The 17,869-nt window shown below is 48.6% G+C and overlaps 1 protein-coding gene across 1 annotated transcript in view; it reads right to left on the bottom strand.

Annotated features, from left to right (window-relative positions):
* The window catches only part of ST3GAL1 (ST3 beta-galactoside alpha-2,3-sialyltransferase 1), a 160,342-nt gene that overhangs the window by 13,933 nt on the left and 128,540 nt on the right, over positions 1–17,869 (bottom strand). Inside the window, exons 4-5 of the mRNA XM_015429812.1 lie at positions 10,008–10,204; positions 6,096–6,275 (exon numbers count right to left, since the gene is read on the bottom strand). Of these exons, the coding sequence (XP_015285298.1) occupies positions 6,096–6,275; positions 10,008–10,204 (377 nt within the window). The remainder of the gene's footprint in view (positions 1–6,095; positions 6,276–10,007; positions 10,205–17,869) is intronic.

Here is a 17,869-nt window from a genome sequence, read left to right as displayed (position 1 = left end):
ATGTGACTGAACAACGACAAGCTATCCTCCAGGTGGGAGCAAAAAAAATGAGAGATCACGGGAGATCCAGCTAATACATTGTGAAGACCTTGGGTTTTGTTATTAGAGAGTCAACATGGAATGTTTCCTTCAAGAGTTGATAAGTAGTAATTGATAAGAATTGGGATTGCTGCACACTCAGTTAAAGCAAATATTGTGAAACAAATTGTTTACATTGCGCAGCACTCGTTAGTGTGTGAGCGATAATAGAAGATAATTTTCTACAGACTTACTACAGTAAATGATTTTGCAACATATCTTTATCGACTCTTTGTTATTTTTATCATGGATATTGTTGTTGGATTTCCTCTTCCTCCTCCAGACTCCAGATGGGGCCTGGAGATTTCCTGGAATGACATCTGATCTCAAATAACAGATTTCCTGGGGAAAATGGTAACTTCTGTTGGGTGGGCTGTATGGTAACATAACCTGCTGAGGTCCCTCTCCTTTGGTGTATGTCAAGCTGAGTTTCGTTTCTTTGCATTTCATTTCACTCCTTGTCATGATATAGGGGGGAGGGAATTCCTGAGGGGAGTGCATGGGATGTTGAGTGTGAATGCTTGTAGTAGCCATAACCATTTTCCTTAAGCTGTGCCCCAACGCCGGCTCCAATGAGAGCTGACCTTGGAGACTCTTCTGCCATGCTAGAATAGATAACGTGCCATATATCTGTCAGGGCTGCCATAGTAACCTAGGGGCTGGATGATGACATACGCATGAGATGTGGGATGTTAATTGCTTTACCTATAATGGGATTTTTCGCACATTTTCTTAGTTCTGACAAAGAGCATGTTTCCAAAACTAAGTACATCTCAATAAACTATCACTGCTTAAGTGTGTTGTGGAGAGTGCCGTTACTGGGGAACCTGACAGATTGTCAGAACTACTGCATAGCTCTTCACCTGAGATCCCAATTCGAAAGATGGTGGGGCAAATGCGAGTACCGGGTATGAACCTGAGAGCCCCGCGCTCAACCCCAACAGGAAGGGAGACAAAAAAGCTATAGGCACTAAGCCCAAGAGGACGTCCTCTTCAAACCCCCCAAACGTCGGGATAGTCCTGATAGCTGGGAAGACCCACTGTGGTTGGCCAGCACACTTGGGTTCCATGGTGCCCATAGCCACTCGGACCGGGATGGACAGAGAGTCTCCCTCACCTTACATGATGACCTGGAGCTGGCCAAGCTGATGGAAGAGTGGGAAGACGAGTCGAGAAGTGACCAGGGCCAATTGGGCCTACGACCAGAGGTGAAACAGCTGAAAGAGGGTCTCCAGTTCCTGATCAAAAACCTCCTCAAAGTTGTGAAAGAGCTTATGGTGAAAGAAGACTCCGAAGAGTCCGGCGAAGAGGCCGCAGCCGAGGAGCTGGAGTGACCCCCTCCCACCCATTCCGAAAGGCCTCGGGGGGTGGGAAAACACCGAGACCTGCTGTGAAGGGCGCCAACCAGCAGGTCCGAAAGTCCCCGGCATGAGAACCGGTGAGATCCTCTTCCTCCCTTTTCTTTGTGACAGTCACTGTACTTAACCCTGAGGAGGGGACCCATATTTGAGTATGGGCCCTTATAGACTCTGGGTGCACAAGAGACTTGGTAAGTCCCACCTTAGTTATGGGGTTGGGGGCAAAGATGCATAGCTTAAAAGAACCAGTAGTGTTCACCCAAATGGACGATATTACAATGCAAGCATGCCAGTACTGCAGAGTACAACTGCAGGTGGGGGTGTCTGAACATTGGGAACTGAGATCTTTTATAGTACACCCCTCAGCACAATTCCCCATGGTTTTAGGCAGTCCATGGTTGCAAGCCCATGACCCCTACATGCAGTGGAGTGTGGGAACTCTTACCTTCTTAGACCCCAGATGTAAGGAGCATTTGTGGCAGTTGGAATGGGGGGAGGAACCTCAGCTGGCACTCGAGCACATCTGTTTAGCAAAGGAGGAACTGAATGCCATTCCCTAAGAGTATAGAGACTAGGCTCAGGTGTTTGAGGAAGAGGTGGATGAGTTGCCTCCCCATCATAAAACTGACTGTGCAATCAAGATACTGCCAGGTAATAAACTACCCAAGAGAAAGTTGTATACTATGCGCCCCACGGAGAAGGAGGAATTGCAGAGGTTTATAGACAAGAACTTGGAGAGGGGGTTCATTAGGCCCACTACCTCCCCTTTTGCTGCATCAGTGTTGTTCCAGAAAAAGAAGGATGGGGGCTTAAGGTTATGTATGGATTACAATGCTGTGTCTATGTCAAACACATACCCCCCTCCCCCTCATCAAAGACCTTTCGGCGGAGGCTTCTTGGGGAAGATTTTTACTAAGCTGGATTTGCAAGACACCTATTTTTGAATGCGCATAAGGGAGGGGGACGAACACAAGACTGCTTTTAACACACTGTTAGGGAAGTTCAAATACTTGGTCATGCCGTTCGGACTGGTGGGGGGCCCTACGTTGTTCATGAACCTCATCAATGAAATGTTGGACAAGCATTTGTTTAAGGGGGTGGTTGTTTATTTAGATGACATGTTGATATACTCACACGATAAGGAGTCCCATATGAAACTGGTGAGAGAGGTTCTCAAAGCACTGTACGAGAATCACCTCTATGCTAAGCTGTCCAAGGGTGAGTTTCACAAAGAGGAGATGGACTTCTTAGGATATCGCATCACGAGGGAGGGACTGGAGATGGATCCCAAAAAAATCCAAGATGTGGTGGGGTGGGAGCCCCCATGCACCAGGAGACAATTACAATACTTCCTCGGATTCACAAACTTCTACTGCCCCTTCATCCCAAACTTTACCCAGGTTATTCTCCCAATGACTGATCTAATAAAAACTAAGGGGAAGGCTCTGGAGAGTAAGAAGGGTGGCTGTAAATTGGAATGGTCGCCAGAGTGCCAGCAAGCCTTTGATAGATTAAAGGCATTGTTCACTTCTGAGCCGATCCTCCACCATCCTGATGAAATCTAGCCTTTTATTGTTCAGGTGGACGCCTCAGATGTGACAATGGGGGGCATATTGAATAAGGCACCATAGGGTTGTCATAGTAACCTAGGGGGCTGGATGATGATGTATGCATGAGATGTGGGGTGTTAACTGCTTTACCTATAACTGGGGATTTTTCACACGTTTTCTTAGTTCTGACAAAGAGCATGTTTCCAAAAGCACATCTCAATAAACCATCACTGCTTAAGTGTGTTGTGGAGAGTGCCTTTACTGGGGGACCTGACAGTGTAGTGGTTAAGAGTGCGGATTCTATTCTGTGAGAACAGGGTTTGATTCCCTACTCCTCCACATGCAGCTGCTGGTGTGACCTTGGATCAGTCATAAATTCTTTCAGAGCTGTTGTCTCAAGGGCAGTTCTCGAGAGAGCTCTCTCAGCCCCATCTGCCTCACCTGGTGTCTGTTGTGGGGAGGGGAAGGGAACGGAGATTGTAAGCTGCTCCGAGACTCCTTTGGGTAATGAAGGGCAGGGTATAAATCCAATCTCCTCCTCCTCCTCTCCTCTCCTTCAGACCTTTCCCTTTCCAAACCCCACCCCCAAATCTCCAGGAATTTCACAAGCCTGGAAATGGTGCCCCAGATACACACACTGCTAGATTTCACCACCCCACATCAGTGTGTGTGGGGGACAGGTGCACCTGACTTCACTTTAAGAGCAAAGACAGATTCTCTTGCTTACCCTGAATACGATCATCCATGTTTGTGATCCTGTGTTCTCAGAGACATGAAGAATGGATAAAAGGAAGTACTTCTTCACTCAAAGAGTGATTTAACACATGGGATTCACTGCCACAAGAGGTGGCAGCAGCTACAAGCATGGACAGCTTCAAGAGGAAATTGGATAAACATATGGAGCAGAGGTCCATCACTTGCTATTAGCCACAAGGTATAGATAGGAACTCCCAGGCTGGGGCAAAGGAGAAGAAGAAGAGATTGGATTTATCCCCCGCCCTTCACTACCCAAAGGTGTCTCAGAGCGGCTTACAAACTCCTTTCCCTTCCCCTCCCCACAACAGACACCCTGTGAGGTAGGTGGGGCTGAGAGAGCTCTGACAGAAACTGCTCTTTTTTCAAGAACAGCTCTTATCAGAACTATGGCTTGCCCAAGGTCAACCAGCCAGGTGCAAGTGGAGGGGTGGGGAATCAAACCCGGTTCTCCCAGATTAGAGTCCGCGCACTTAACCACTACACCAAACTGGCTCTGTATTCTTGGTGCTTGGGGGGGCCAACAGTGTGAGGGCTTCTAGTGTTCTGACCCCACTGGTGGACTTCCTAATGGCACCTGGTATATTTGGCCACTGTGTGACAGAGTGTTGGACTGTATGGGCCATTGGCCTGATCCAGCACTGGCTTCTTTTATGTTCTTACCTGTCGATACGGTCAGGTCACCACCAGGTGGCTTGCCGTGTGATCCTATCCAGACTTAACTCCAGCCTATGCCCACTGAGACCCAATAGAAGAACTCAGCATGCACAATAGTCCTTACACAATTACGCCTTGCTTTTTGGCTTGCCCTAGCTGGTTATGTTTCCTGTACACGCATGGGGCCACACTACGCATCTCCTCTGATACAGCTTCAAAGTAAAAGTTAACGAGATCCTTTGAACCACCTCTTGCCCGTTATTATCTCATTAAAATTATACGAGCGGGCTGTGCATACAACCCTTGTGCCACTGCGCAAGCGGAACTGCAGTAAGGTCATTGTCCTTTCTGCCCACGCATCACTGGATCCAACAGCATGGGTGTAGTTGCCGCATTGAATCTCTCCTTATATATAATTGAATAGTGGGTGCCAAAGTTCTAATTCTAAAATGCACTCCCTTAGTGTATGGCTGATGGCACTGCTCCTCAGCATATATCGCCACCAATCAGAAGGCAAAGCCTGGGTCCCGCCCACACCACAACTGCTGCGACAACCTGGTCTTCTGCATATGGAAGCTGATTGGACTTCAGTCCATTCCACACCTCAAACTCCCCCCCCGCAAGGCAGTTGGAATTTTCAGTTGCATAACATACCTCATAGGGGAGAGGAGAATGGGTAACAATGGTTACCACTCTCCAGGTGAGGGCTACAGATAACTCAAACATACAAATGCTCTTCAGGTAGCAGAGATCAGTCCCTCTGGAGAAAACAGTGGACTCTGTCATTAATCCCTGCTGAGGTCGCCACAGGAAACTGACACTGTTTGCCCAAAGCCAGAACACTCTCCCAGAGCCTCTTTCTAGATCTCGTTGTATTTATTTCCGCAACGGGCATTATTTCTAGTAGCACTATAACTGAGAGTTTCAATTCAGGTACCAAAAGATGGCCCTGACCTGGCTGACCCTGCCTAGCCCAAGCTCATCAGATCTCAGAAGCTAAGCAGGGTTGGCCCTGGTTAGAACTTGGATGGGAGACCCACCCTATGGGGTCGCCAGAAGTCAGTTGTGACCTGACGACACTTTCCACCGGCAGGATAGGAGACTCTGCCTAGGGTAGCTTGATCTCATCGGAGCTCAAAAGCTAAGCAGGGTCGGCCTTGGTTAGAACTTGGATGGGAGACCACCAAAGAATTCCAGGGTTTGCTACATAGAGGCACGAAATGGCAAAGTACCTCAGTTCACCTCTTGCTTTGAAAACCCCATGGGGTCGCCATAGGTCAGTTGTGACTTGACGGCACTTTCCACTGGCAGGATAGGGTACTCTGTTCTGACCTGGATGGCCTAGGGTAGTTTGATCTCATCGGATCTCAAAAGCTAAGCAGGGTCGGCCTTGGTTAGAACTTGGATGGGAGACCACCAAGGAAGTCCAGGGTCACTCTGCAGAGGCAGGCAGTGGCAAACCACCTCCGCTCATCTCTTGCCTTGAAAACCCTACGGGGTCACCACAGTAGCAACTTAAACGGTACTTTCCACCACTAGTGAAAGATGGCTCTGTGGCAACTTGCCACAGCAAACATCTGGTCTCTCCACCTGGGACGATGTGTGCCAAGAGTGAAATCCCTTTGTGGGGACTTTGCCCCGTCATGAAATTAACAAGAGATCCAAGCACTCCTTTTCCGTTTTCTCGAGATCTGCTTACTGGTTGATGGTGCCTGTGGTGAGAGCACTGACGACCCAGCGCAGGTCCAAGGTTTTGAAAGGTATGAGGATCATGCTGACGTCCTCTGCCAACTCCCTGTAGCTCTCCGGGTAGACAAAGTGGTGGGTGGTTTTGCTGCCGACATCTGCTTCGAATTTGGCCGTCGGGGCTTTGTTCATTCTTGGGTGAGAAAGAGGAATGGAGAAGAGGAGACAAGGTTGGTCAAAGTCAATGAGAGGACTATCAGGGTTTGGTATCAGGTCGTGGGATGTCCGTATCACTCATTTTAAAAATAGGTGAAGACGGGTAGCTGTGTTAGTCTGTCCGTAGCAGTAGAAAAGAGTTAAGCGTCCAGTAGCACCTTAAAGCAGAGGTGTCTAACTCATTTGTTGTGAGGGTCGGATCTGAGATAAATGTCACTTTGTCCGGCTGGGCTATGTGTGCCATGAAAGGTAACGCCAGGTGGCGGAGATATAAGCAGTATAAAGGACAGCAGCTGGTAAGCTCCAAGCTGGTGTCTCCTCACTGCAAGGTGTCATGGGCTGGGAGGGGGTGCAAAGGAAAACCCACGGGGGCGGACTGGAGAGCCAGCGGTGCAGCACTGGACAGATGCTTCCACGCTGCTTGACTGCTGCAGATGAGGTTGTTCCGCCATGCTGAAGCCACAATCGGAGTGGCTCCACCCATTCCCCCCTGAGCAGTCTCCTGTCCCCTCCCTTGCACTAGTTGCTCGCAGGCCACATAAGAGCCCTAGAGGGGCCGGTTCCAGGCCCCGGGCCGTATGTTTGACATCCCTGCCTTATAGACTAACAACATTTGAGGCAGGGTAGGCGCTTTTGTGAGTCACTGCTCACGTCTTCAGAGACAGCTGTCTCTGAAGAGGTGAGCAGCGACTCACAAAAGCTCCCACCCTGCCGCAAATGTTGTTAGTCTTAAAGGTGCGACTGGACTCTTGCCCGTTAAGATAGGTGAATGATTAGAAGCTACTGGAATAGGACCAGACTGGAATCCCGCGACTGAGACTCCCCTTGTCTAATTCGGCCACCCAAAAAGCAGCTATAGGAAGGAGCCGTTTCGATCAGGATAGAAGACCAGCCCGCTCTCAGGCCTGGCCCTGATTAGTACTAGGATGGGAGACCCCCGAGGAAATCCAAGATTGTCGTGCAGAGGCAGGCAATGGGGAACCCTCTCTGATCATCTCTTGCCTTGAAAACCATATGGAGTTGCCATAAATCAGCTGGGATTTGACAGCACGTTCTACTATAAGCGGAGAATGAGGAAGAGGGAGAGACGATCCCAGTGATGCTACCCTGATCAGAATAGCTCCACCTCCCAGAGGGACCTGGAGGTTTCCTGGAATTACAACTGATCTCTGGACTACAGGGATCGGTTGCCCTGGGGGAAATGGCTGCTTTGGAGGGTGGACTCTGTGGCATTCCACCCTGCTGAAATCCCTCCCTTCTTTTCTTCCATTTTGCCCGCTTCAGCCTCCCCCTTTAACTTGCCCATGATATAGAAGAACAGCCCAGAGTAGGTTTGGGATTAAATTATGGGTGTCATCTGGAGACTGTTAAATTAGAATTAACTGATGGTTGATTTTAATGTGTAATTTTGCATTGTTTGTAACCTATTGTAAATCGCCCCGAGCCTTGGGTTCTCAGAGATTGGGCGATCCATAAATTTAAATCATCATCATCATCATCATCATCATCATCATCATCATCATCATCATCATCATCAGGGGTCATTTCCTGCTGGAGTGGAGCTCCGGCAGTAAAGAGCCCAGGGGGCAGGCACATGCAACAAGCCCCACCCCCTTCTCCCAGCAGCCCTCAGGCAGAGCAAGAAGCAGCCAGGTAAATTGCAGAGCTCTCCCTGGCCTCCCAGTCCAAAACAGTCCAGTGGGCACCTTTAAGACCAGGTTTTGTTCAGGTACAAGCTCTCCCTCCTCTGTGAGGACAGATCTACATGCCCCCCCCGATAGCTAGCAATCCAAAACAGTCCAGTGGAGCCTGAGCGGTGGGTGTTGCCTTCTGACACACTTCCGGTGATGTCAGGGTGTGTGGCATATGCAAATGAGTTATGCTAATGAGTCATGCTAATGAGCTCCTGCACCTTTTTCTATGAAATGACTAACAACAACAACAACAACAACAACAACAACAACAACAACAACAACAACAACAACAACAACAATAATAATAATAATAATAATAATAATAATAATAATAATAATAATAATAATATCTCCAATCCCCCCTCATCTCCCAGAATTTCCCAACACAGAATTGGCAAGCCCATTAAACCCCCAGTAGAGAAAAAAGCAGTTGCATTCAACTAAAGATGAATAGATTTCTGTGCAATGGAACTTTCCTGACCCCCCCCCTGCATACCATTGTTACCATCTCTGAAATGCTGCCCCTGGTGTTTCAAAGCTCCCCCCCCCAAAAAAAAAAGTACTGTACATAAACGGGTATTTCATCGGAGGAGGAGGGGAAAAAATGGGGAAACGTGCCTTCCCTCCTGCTGGTGGAAATGATTGTTAGATTCAGTTGCCTGTCTTCTTTCCCTGCAAGGGCATAAAGAAGTCTGGGAACTGGCTCAAGAGCAAAAGGTTTAACTCCCCTCATTCCCTAAAGCAGGGATCCCCCAGACTTTTTAAGACTGCAGGCACTTTTGGAATTCTGATGCCGTGTGGTGGGTAAACGAAACCCAAACAAGGACCCACGGTAAGTAGGAAAACCAACATACAACAGATACCGTGCACAGATGAATTATAACCTATCATAAATAATTTTATATATTTAGAAAAATATTATTACAGTAATTTCTTCATACATATTAATCATCATAGTCACAATTCATAATATAAGAGAACAAAATGTCAAATATCATCTCCATAGATTCTCAAAAGATATAGTACAACCTTATTATATATACTAGTCCTCCTCTGTAAAAAGATTCAAAAGGGAGGACTCCTTAAATTCTCTTTACATGTGCTCTGTCTTCCTCCAACAGAGGTCCAGATGTCCTTCTGTTTCAGAATCTTCCTCCAAACGTGCTTTTCAATTTGGAGGAGGCTTGTAGCTCATCAAAAAACTTTTTGCAGCGTTCATTGAAAGAGAATTTTGGATTAAAACTTTGGTATTTAGCAACCTTGTGCTGAAAATTATTGTTGGACTCCCTGAGGAAGATTCTGAAACAGAAGGACATCTGGACCTCTGTTGGAGGAAGACAGAGCACATGTAAAGAGAATTTAAGGAGTCCTCCCTTTTGAAACTTTTTTACAGAGGAGGACTAGTATATATTATAAGGTTGTACTATATCTTTTGAGAATCTATGGAGATGATATTTGACATTTTGTTCTCTTATATTATGAATTGTGACTATGATGATTAATATGTATGAAGAAATTATTGCAATAATATTTTTCTAAATCTATAAAATTATTTATGATAGGTTATAATTCATCTGTGCACGGTATCTGTTGTATGTTGGTTTCACAACTTTAATGCCAGCATCAAAGCGGGGGGGGGGGGCTTGCCCGGGTTTCCCGCAGCTGCAGAGCGCCTGGGCAATCCAAAGGAAGGCCTGGGAGTGTGGCCTAATATGCCAATGAACTGCACAACCAGGGATGTGGCCTAATAGGCTAATGAGTTTCTGTTGTCGGGTGTGGCCTATTATGCTAATGAGTTCTTGTTGGGCTTTTTCTACCAAAAAAGCCCTGCTCCCATCCAAGGACTAACCAGCACCGACCCTGCCTAGCTCCCGAGATCTGATGAGATTGGGCTAGCCTGGGCTATCCAGGTCAGGGTACCCCCACCGCCCCAAATCTCCAGGAATTTCCCAGTCCAGAGTTGGCAGCCCTAGGTCTGAATGATCACTATGGTTGAAGAACCCCCTGCCACTCACCTGAACACAAAGTCGTGGCTGTCGATCTCTTTGCCGTACTGAGAATGCTTCAGGTTCCCCGAATTCCCCACCACGGCGCACCTCCGACACTGCGACTCGCTTCTCTCCAGAGCCGGCTCCCTGTCTCCAGGAATGATCTCAAACAGTTCCCGGGCGGAATCGTTCATATGCTTAGGGTTTCTCTCACCTTGCAGTTTCTGCAAAGAAGAACGTATTTATTTATTTATTTAATTGTATTTATACCCCGCCCTCCCCGCGAACGGGCTACATAGGAGTCACTCCTCAGTAGGGGGCGCAAGAAGATTAGTTGACCCTGATAGGCCGGTGCAGGTCAGTGTGACAAGGCCTGGGCAATATCAAAACCTCCAGATCTGTCTTGCTATTTGGTATCAGCGAAAAGAGGACTAGGATATCCCACACCACTGATTTGCCTTGACTTGGCCTTGTTCTTCCCGGGATGTTATTAGTAAAGGTAAAGGTTCCCTTGCTCGAAAGCCAGTCGAATCCGACTCTAGGGTTGTGGTGCTCATCTCTGTTTTAAAGCCGAAGAGCCAGCGCTGTCCGAAGACGTTTCCGTGGTCATGTGGCCGGCATGACTAAACACCAAGGCACATTTTTTCAGTTAGGGTATATTGAACAACAAAAAAAAAAAATCAGTTTCCTGAAAAACCCCAGATCTCGATACTGGTTTAAACCCGGTTGCAAGAGAAGCCAATGCCAAGCCGAGGTGGCATGGGGCTCCCAGCTGAGGCTGATCCTGGGCTGACTTCTCTTGCTGCTTGGTTCAAACCAGGCGGCAGGAGAAGCCGGCCAGACCCGAGTCGAGCCAGTGGGGGCTGTCTTCTGCAGCCTCTTTACAGTTTAAAGGGACTGCAGAAGCCTGTCAAACAGCTGTGAGCAGGGCCGGCGCCAGGTGTGTGTTTTTTTGCACACTAGGCAAGGCTACCTTCTGGCGCCCTTCCCCCCGCGCCCCCCAGTTTTCAAACATAAATGCATTTTAGGAAGAATGAAAAACACAAAATTTGAAACTGCTAATTTGATATTTGAGCTGTAGGAGATTTAAAAACACAAACACATCCCCCCCCCTTCATTTTAGAGAACCAAACCTATATTTATTGTGAAAACAAATCCAAATCTGGTCTAAAAGAAACGTGTATTTACATACGATGGCAGTGGCGAGGCCTTCCTCCATATGATTAGCAAGACCACTCTCCCCTCAGCCACCTCCCCAGCAGGCATAAAGGCGCTGATCCCAAGGGAGAGGCGCGTGTGCCGCTTCTGGTTCTTAGCAAACAAACCCAAAGCAAGCAAGCGGGGCTCTTGCCCAGCAAATGAAACTCAGAGGCAGAGGACTGTTAGCACCTGCCTTTATTTATTTATTTATTTATTTATTTATTTATATCTTTGATTTCTACCCCGCTCCAACCCTACCCCGCTCCAACTCTGAGCGGCTTACAAGTTCCAAATTTATCCCTAGCTAAGGCCACATGTCTACAGGGGTTGGGGCTGCCTACCAGCACCCAGGTGGCAGGACTCGCTGTTTTTCTTGGTTGTTCTTCCCGGGCGGTCTTTCGGGTGTCGGGTCTTATAGCTCGCCCCTGACGCACTCCCTGTCTCATACCGTGAGTAAGACTTTGTTGGTCTTAACGGCGCCACTGGACTCAAAACTTCGTTCTGCTGCCTGCAGACCAACACGGCTACTCCACCTGAATTTTCACTCCCTGCCAGCCCGCCTGCCTTTTAATTCTGTCACAGACCCACGCTTCGGGCAGGCGGGCTCACGAGCTAAGCCCCACCACCGACGAAGGATTGACTCTGGAAGCTTAAACCATGACAATCTTGTCAGTCTCTAAGGTGCTTCTGGACTCAAATCTAACTCTTCTAACACTTCAGACCAAGGCAGCAACCAACGGAAACCGCACTCCCCCCCCCCCAGCTCCACTCTCCAGGGCTTGCTACTTCGCCTCAAGCACCTTCGGCGCCCTTCTCTCATTCTCTCTCCCCACCCCCACGCCAGCTACTTCCAGGTGCCCGGCAACCCCCTCCAACCTCCGAGCAGCCTCTCTCCTCTGGGAAGGAAGGCGCCCTGCTGCTCCAGCTGCTGCAGCCCCCCAAAGTGGCCGCAGACACAAGCGAAGCCCGGCGAGGAAGAGCTGCAGAAGGCTCGAGGGGGAGGCCCGGCAACTTCGAGGGCCGTGGCGGCGGGGCGGGAAATACGCCTCTTGCCAGACCGAGACACGGGAAAGGCAGGGTACCAAGAAGGCCCCCCCTATTTATTTATTTATTTATTCTTTAAATTTGTATCCCGCCCTCCCCGAAGGCTCAGGGCGGCTAACAAGGGCATAAATGCCAATAAAAACAATAAGAACAATAAAATACAATACAATATAATACAATTAATAAAATATCGGTGCTCCACCACTTGCTCCAATTCGTAAAATCAAGATGGTGTTATGCAGCTGTTATAACAATTCAACGACTATATGTCCCCACAACCCTATCATCCGCCAGGTACGTCTCACACCCCCGATGGTACCCATTGCCAGCGGTGGTAAGGGTGCGGTGATGGAAAAAAATGTTGGTGTAATAATGGTGGCGGCAGCTCCTACTCGAATGCCTGGCAGAAGAGCTCCGTTTTACAGGCCCTGCGGAACTGCCCAAGGTCCCACAGGGCCCAGATCTCTTCTGGGAGCTCATTCCACCAGGTAGGAGCCGCCACCAAAAACGCCCTGGCGTGAGTTTGATGTTCCTGGGGCCTGGAATATCCAGGAGGTTTTGGTTCCCCGACAGTAGTGCTCAAGAGTGGGAGGGAGGGGAATGTCCTCTCCATCGTCCCACCTGGTGGGATCCCCCATCCCTCTGGGAAGCGCCAAAAAGGCGTGAAAGTGGTGCGCCACACACAGCGTCCCTAAGAGCCGCTCTCACAGCAGCTCTGAGGGGGAGGAGGGGGGCGGGGCGGCAGCAGCCTGCCTACCTGGGTCCTCAGCTCGACGGTGCCACCCCCGCCAGGGAGCCAGAGACATGCCAAGGGAAAGGAAGGCACTGGGCAATGTGTGGGGTGGGAGTCTTCTCTCTCTGCCGCTGCCCCTCCAGTCTCTCGCCGCTGCTGGTGGACTGCAAGGCTGCCTCTGCACTCAGGAGGACTGAGCCAGAGGCATAGCCAGAGGAGCAGAGAGCTGGTGGTGACTGTCTTGACTCTATTTGGAGAGGGGAGGGGTTGGAAGGGGGTTGGGTGGGGCAGGAGGCCAGTGTGGTGCCCTTCTAGGGTCACGCCCTAAGGCAACTGCCTAACCCTGCTTTATGGGAGCGCCGGCCCTGGCTGTGAGGTGGGAACAATCTGATCCTGCCTCTTGCTGGTTTTGGATCTGCCGGTAATTTCCAAATATATCCGGGATTTTCTCAGGATTTCCCCCCTGGTTGACACGAGGAAACCCAGACACATTTAGGATGCTTAAATATACCCCCAAAATACTGTTTTTTTTTCAGGTATATTTTCAGTGCGGGTAGATCTGAATGTACACCCCTCATTATTAGGTTTCTTCATGTAGATGTTTTCTTGTGCTAAGGGGTGTTGAACTGCCCTGGTTTCTTCTTCTCAGCTCCTCAATTCTTCATTCTCCATTTGCTGCCTTTCTGCATTTTCCTCACCACTTCTCTGCGATTTCTTAAACTACCTATGGTCTGATTTGGGAAACCACAGGAATCCTAATCCGACGTTCGAACGGCGAACACATTTTTCCCTTGGAGGAACCTGGTTTCGATTGGGAAAACTGGACAGAGAGGGGAGGTCAAACCTCTTCTCGGACAGGAATCCATTCCTATTGCTAACCCAGGAAGCACCTAGCCAATAACTTCACAGCAAGCTCCCTGAGTGGGAACGTCCGTGATTGGTCCTTATGCAAACAACCGTATTGGTTGGTATCTGTACAGTGGGTGTGGCTACATTATCCGGGAATGTTTAAAAGCAGGACAGCTGCAATGTAGAGGCTGTTCTGGCTATCAGATGTTGATCCGTGTTGGAGTTGTGTTCGAGTTGAAGAATAAAGCTGTGTTCTTGCTGAATCACTCTCCGACTGCTTTGTTAAGCGAGCGACTTAACAAGTCCACTCTCCAAAGCTGTCATTTTCTCCAGCAGAACTGATCTCGGTCATCTGGAGATCAATTGGAATAGCGGGAGACCTTCAGGTGCCACCTGGAGGGTGGCAACCCTATGGCCAGTGTTTCTGAATAAGTCGTGCAGACCCGGAAAAAACACTTGCACGGAAATAATCATCCCAGTTAGAGCTGCCAACCTCAGGTTCCAAAATACCTGGAAAGTTGAGGGTGGAGCCTGGGAGACGTATGTAGTCTGGAAATCAGTTGTAATCAGGGGTCGTTTCGTAGAAAAAGAGCTAGGGGAACTCATTAGCATAACTCATTAGCATATGCCACACCCCCTGACATCACCGGAAGTGTGTCATAAGGCCACACACCCCGCCCCCAACGGTCTCAGCTGGCGGCGGCGGCCTTGCAGCTCCACTGCCGAGCCCCATGAGGGGCCCGGCGGTGGACCTGCAAGGCCGGCGGGAGTGCAAGGAAGCCCTGCGAAGGCCCTCCCTGGCCCCAGGCAGGCAGGGGTGGGGAGAGGCAGGGAGGAAGCAACTTACCCTCCCTCTTCTCCTGCCTCCTCCTGGCTGAATGAGGGCCGGAAGCGGGGCGGCCGGAAGCAGGGGGCGGGGCTTCGTCATGTGCCCCGCCCCCCATACCTCACCCGGGGGAACTGTGATCCCCCCCGAAATGACCTCTGGTTGTAATTCCAAGAAATCTCCATCCCCACCTGGAAGCTAAATACACACACGGTGTAAAAAGGCTTTGCCAAACATCAAATAAATCTTGTGGCACCATTCAATAAAGGTCTGTTATATATATAAAAAAGACTTGTTTATTACATCTTGAAAATGGCGGCTAATCAGCTCAGTAAATCTACAGTAAATGTTGCAACCAACCATCAACCAACCATCTAATACAAAAACGTCATAGAAAAAAGCAGCTAATCAGCGCAGCGGCAATTATACATCTAGCCTTGGCTACACTGTGCAACTCTGCAGCTAGAGACCCTGCAAACTGGGCAAAGGGAAAAGGCACCCAAAGTTTCTCGTTTCGGCTGTAGCCTTTACCACAAGCCAAAAGGCTTCTTCAGATAACAGGAGAAAAACTTCACAATGGGAAAAGGTGCCAGGAGTTCCTCATTTCGGCTGTAGCCTTTACCACAAGCCAAAGCACTTCTTCAGATAACTGAAGAAAAACTTCACAAAGTTGTCACAAGACTTCTTGTAAATTTTAAAGCACGTATCACACCATTAATGTTCAACAATCGGACAGCAGTGTCAGCTACGCTGCCATGGGGGTTGGGGAGCTCCGTCTGTGTCTGGTTAATTGCTACTGCATTCCTTTCTGTGCTTGTTGTGCTTAGCGACGAAATGCTTATCTATACAAATGTGCAGGAGGGAATTGTATCGTCTGGGTTTTTCCTAGGTGCCGTGGGAGAGTGTTGGTTCTCAGCTTTAGCTACCTAACGTAGCTAAACCTCCAAGCTTTATCCCGCGCGCGGGGGGTGCCTAATTGGCCAGTGCTCTGGGGGGGGGTGCATACGAATACCCTATATCCTATTATGCCCAAGGGGCAGCCGCCATTCTTAACAGTGCTTATGTTACTGCATCTATAGCTCTGCAATAAAAGTATTACCGTTCCTGAATGCGTGTACTTCGTTGTTGGCTGTGGGTTCTGACAAGCAGTCCTTCAAAGTTTAAGTACTGGCAAACAAATACATTTATTGAACGGTGCAATAAGGTTTATTTGATGTTTGGCAAAACTTTTTTACACAGGGGTGTGTTTATGTACCCACTTGGAAGCTAACAAGGACAATGACCAAGACAAACAATTCAGTATACAATAATTCTTTTTACTGACTGTAATGATAAATAATATATACGAAGTCCTGGTATTTTAAAGTAAAAGAATGTCAAGTTGTTCGTATGTAAAGGAGTCCTTGCCAAGTCCAGCTTCACTCGCAGTTACAACTTCTGTATGCATGAGCTACTTGTCGAGTCCAACTCCACTCGCAAATCCGACTATGCGCATCCACTCCACTCGCAAAATCCGACTTGACAGGCAACCGCAGGGCTCCCAAGTACTTACCTTAATTCAGCGGGGGATGTATAGTTCTTCGCGGGACCATTCCCACGGGGAAAACACAGGCGCTGCACTATTCCGTCACCCAGATGTGACATAGGCACGTAGTCGGGCGACGCTCTAGCACTGGGGCTGGAAACTCGATGGTACCATCGAGTTTCCAGTCCCATTACCAGAGTGTCGCCCAGCTATGTGCCTACGTCACGTCTGGGCGACGGAATAGTGCAGCGCCTGTGTTCCAAGCAAGAATCGTCCGGCGGGGAAGCATGTGTCCCCTGTCGGATCATAGGTAGGTACTTGGGAACCCTAGGCGACCAGCTAGAACCCGTTTCGGAGTTCACCTTTTATCAAAGTGAACATCACTTCATCGCTTCAACATCATCACACGTCTAGTTAATGCGATAACATCTTCGAGAATCTTTCAATCAGTTTATAACCTCAAAACGGCAAAGTCCCGTGAATCCAGTTCAGTTGAAAAACAGTTTGTCTATATTATTTGTGTACCATTACAATTACAATTGGTAAAAAAATAAATAAAAAATCATTGTATATGGAATGGTTTGTCATGGTCATTGTCGTTGTTTGCTTCTGGTTATTAATGTGATCTCTCTCTCTCTTTGTATTGCTGTCCCACCTGGAGGCCGGCAACCTTTGTCAGTTCTTGTGGCTAGCAAGACCAATATCAGTGTTGTATACATACAAGCTAGAGGGGTCTATGATGAATTTCAGGAAGAGAGGAATATTTTCGAAATCCCACTAACAACTCTCTTCCTGGATTCTGTGAGTTTTCAGGGACAAGCCGTTCTTTCTACACCCTCTTGCTTTTCCTCCCGCACTTGCTCATTTGTCAAATGCATATTTTATTCATATCTCTGGAGTCCCCCGAGTATGTATGTCTTTAACTTGGCCCGGTTTTGCAGTGGGGTACAAGGCCATAGAGTCCACCCTCCCAGGCAGCCATTTTCTCCAGGTGAACTGATTTTTTCGCCTGGAGATCAGTTGTAGTCCTAAGAGATCTCCAAGCTCCACCTGGAGATTGGAAAACCTAGCTAAAGCCACATTTCACAGCATTCAATTTGAAGAAAAAGAAAAGATGATATTGGATTTATACCCTGCCCTTCACTACCAAGTCCCAGAGTGGCTTACAATCTCCTTTCCCTCCCCCTCCCCACAACAGACACCCTGTGAGGTAGGTGGGGCTGAGAGAGCTCTTTCGAGAACTGTCCTTGAGAGAACAGCTCTGAGAAAACTTGTGACTGATCCAAGGTCACACCAGCAGCTGCATGTGGAGGAGTGGGGAATCGAACCCAGTTCTCCCAGATTAGAGACCATGCTCCTAACCACTATACCAAACCGGCTCTCTTGAGTACAGCTGGTCAGGACTGCCTCCTAAATGACCTCTGGTTGTTCTTTCTCTCTCAGCTAACCTACCTCGCAGGGTTGTTGGGAGGAGAAAACAGGGAAGGAGAGCCACGTATGGTGCCCTGGGATCCAGGGAGGGTGGGATAAAAAAAAAAGAGGCAGGTAGAAAGAAGAACTACACTGGAGAAAGCTGCTAGTATCTGGCCACATTTCTTTCACCACCACCATTGTTGTGTGTACCCTTAAGCCACAGAGTGAATTTATAAAACAATCCACATCTGGCATTGGGTAGTTCTATCTGATTTTAACATGTTCCACATCATGGTCAT

Source organism: Gekko japonicus, unplaced genomic scaffold, assembly GCF_001447785.1.
Source record: "Gekko japonicus isolate JY-2015 unplaced genomic scaffold, Gekko_japonicus_V1.1 scaffold1135, whole genome shotgun sequence".
Lineage (NCBI taxonomy): Eukaryota > Metazoa > Chordata > Lepidosauria > Squamata > Gekkonidae > Gekko > Gekko japonicus.
Note: the sequence above shows the minus strand (reverse complement) of the source record. Positions and strands in the feature narration are given on the sequence as shown.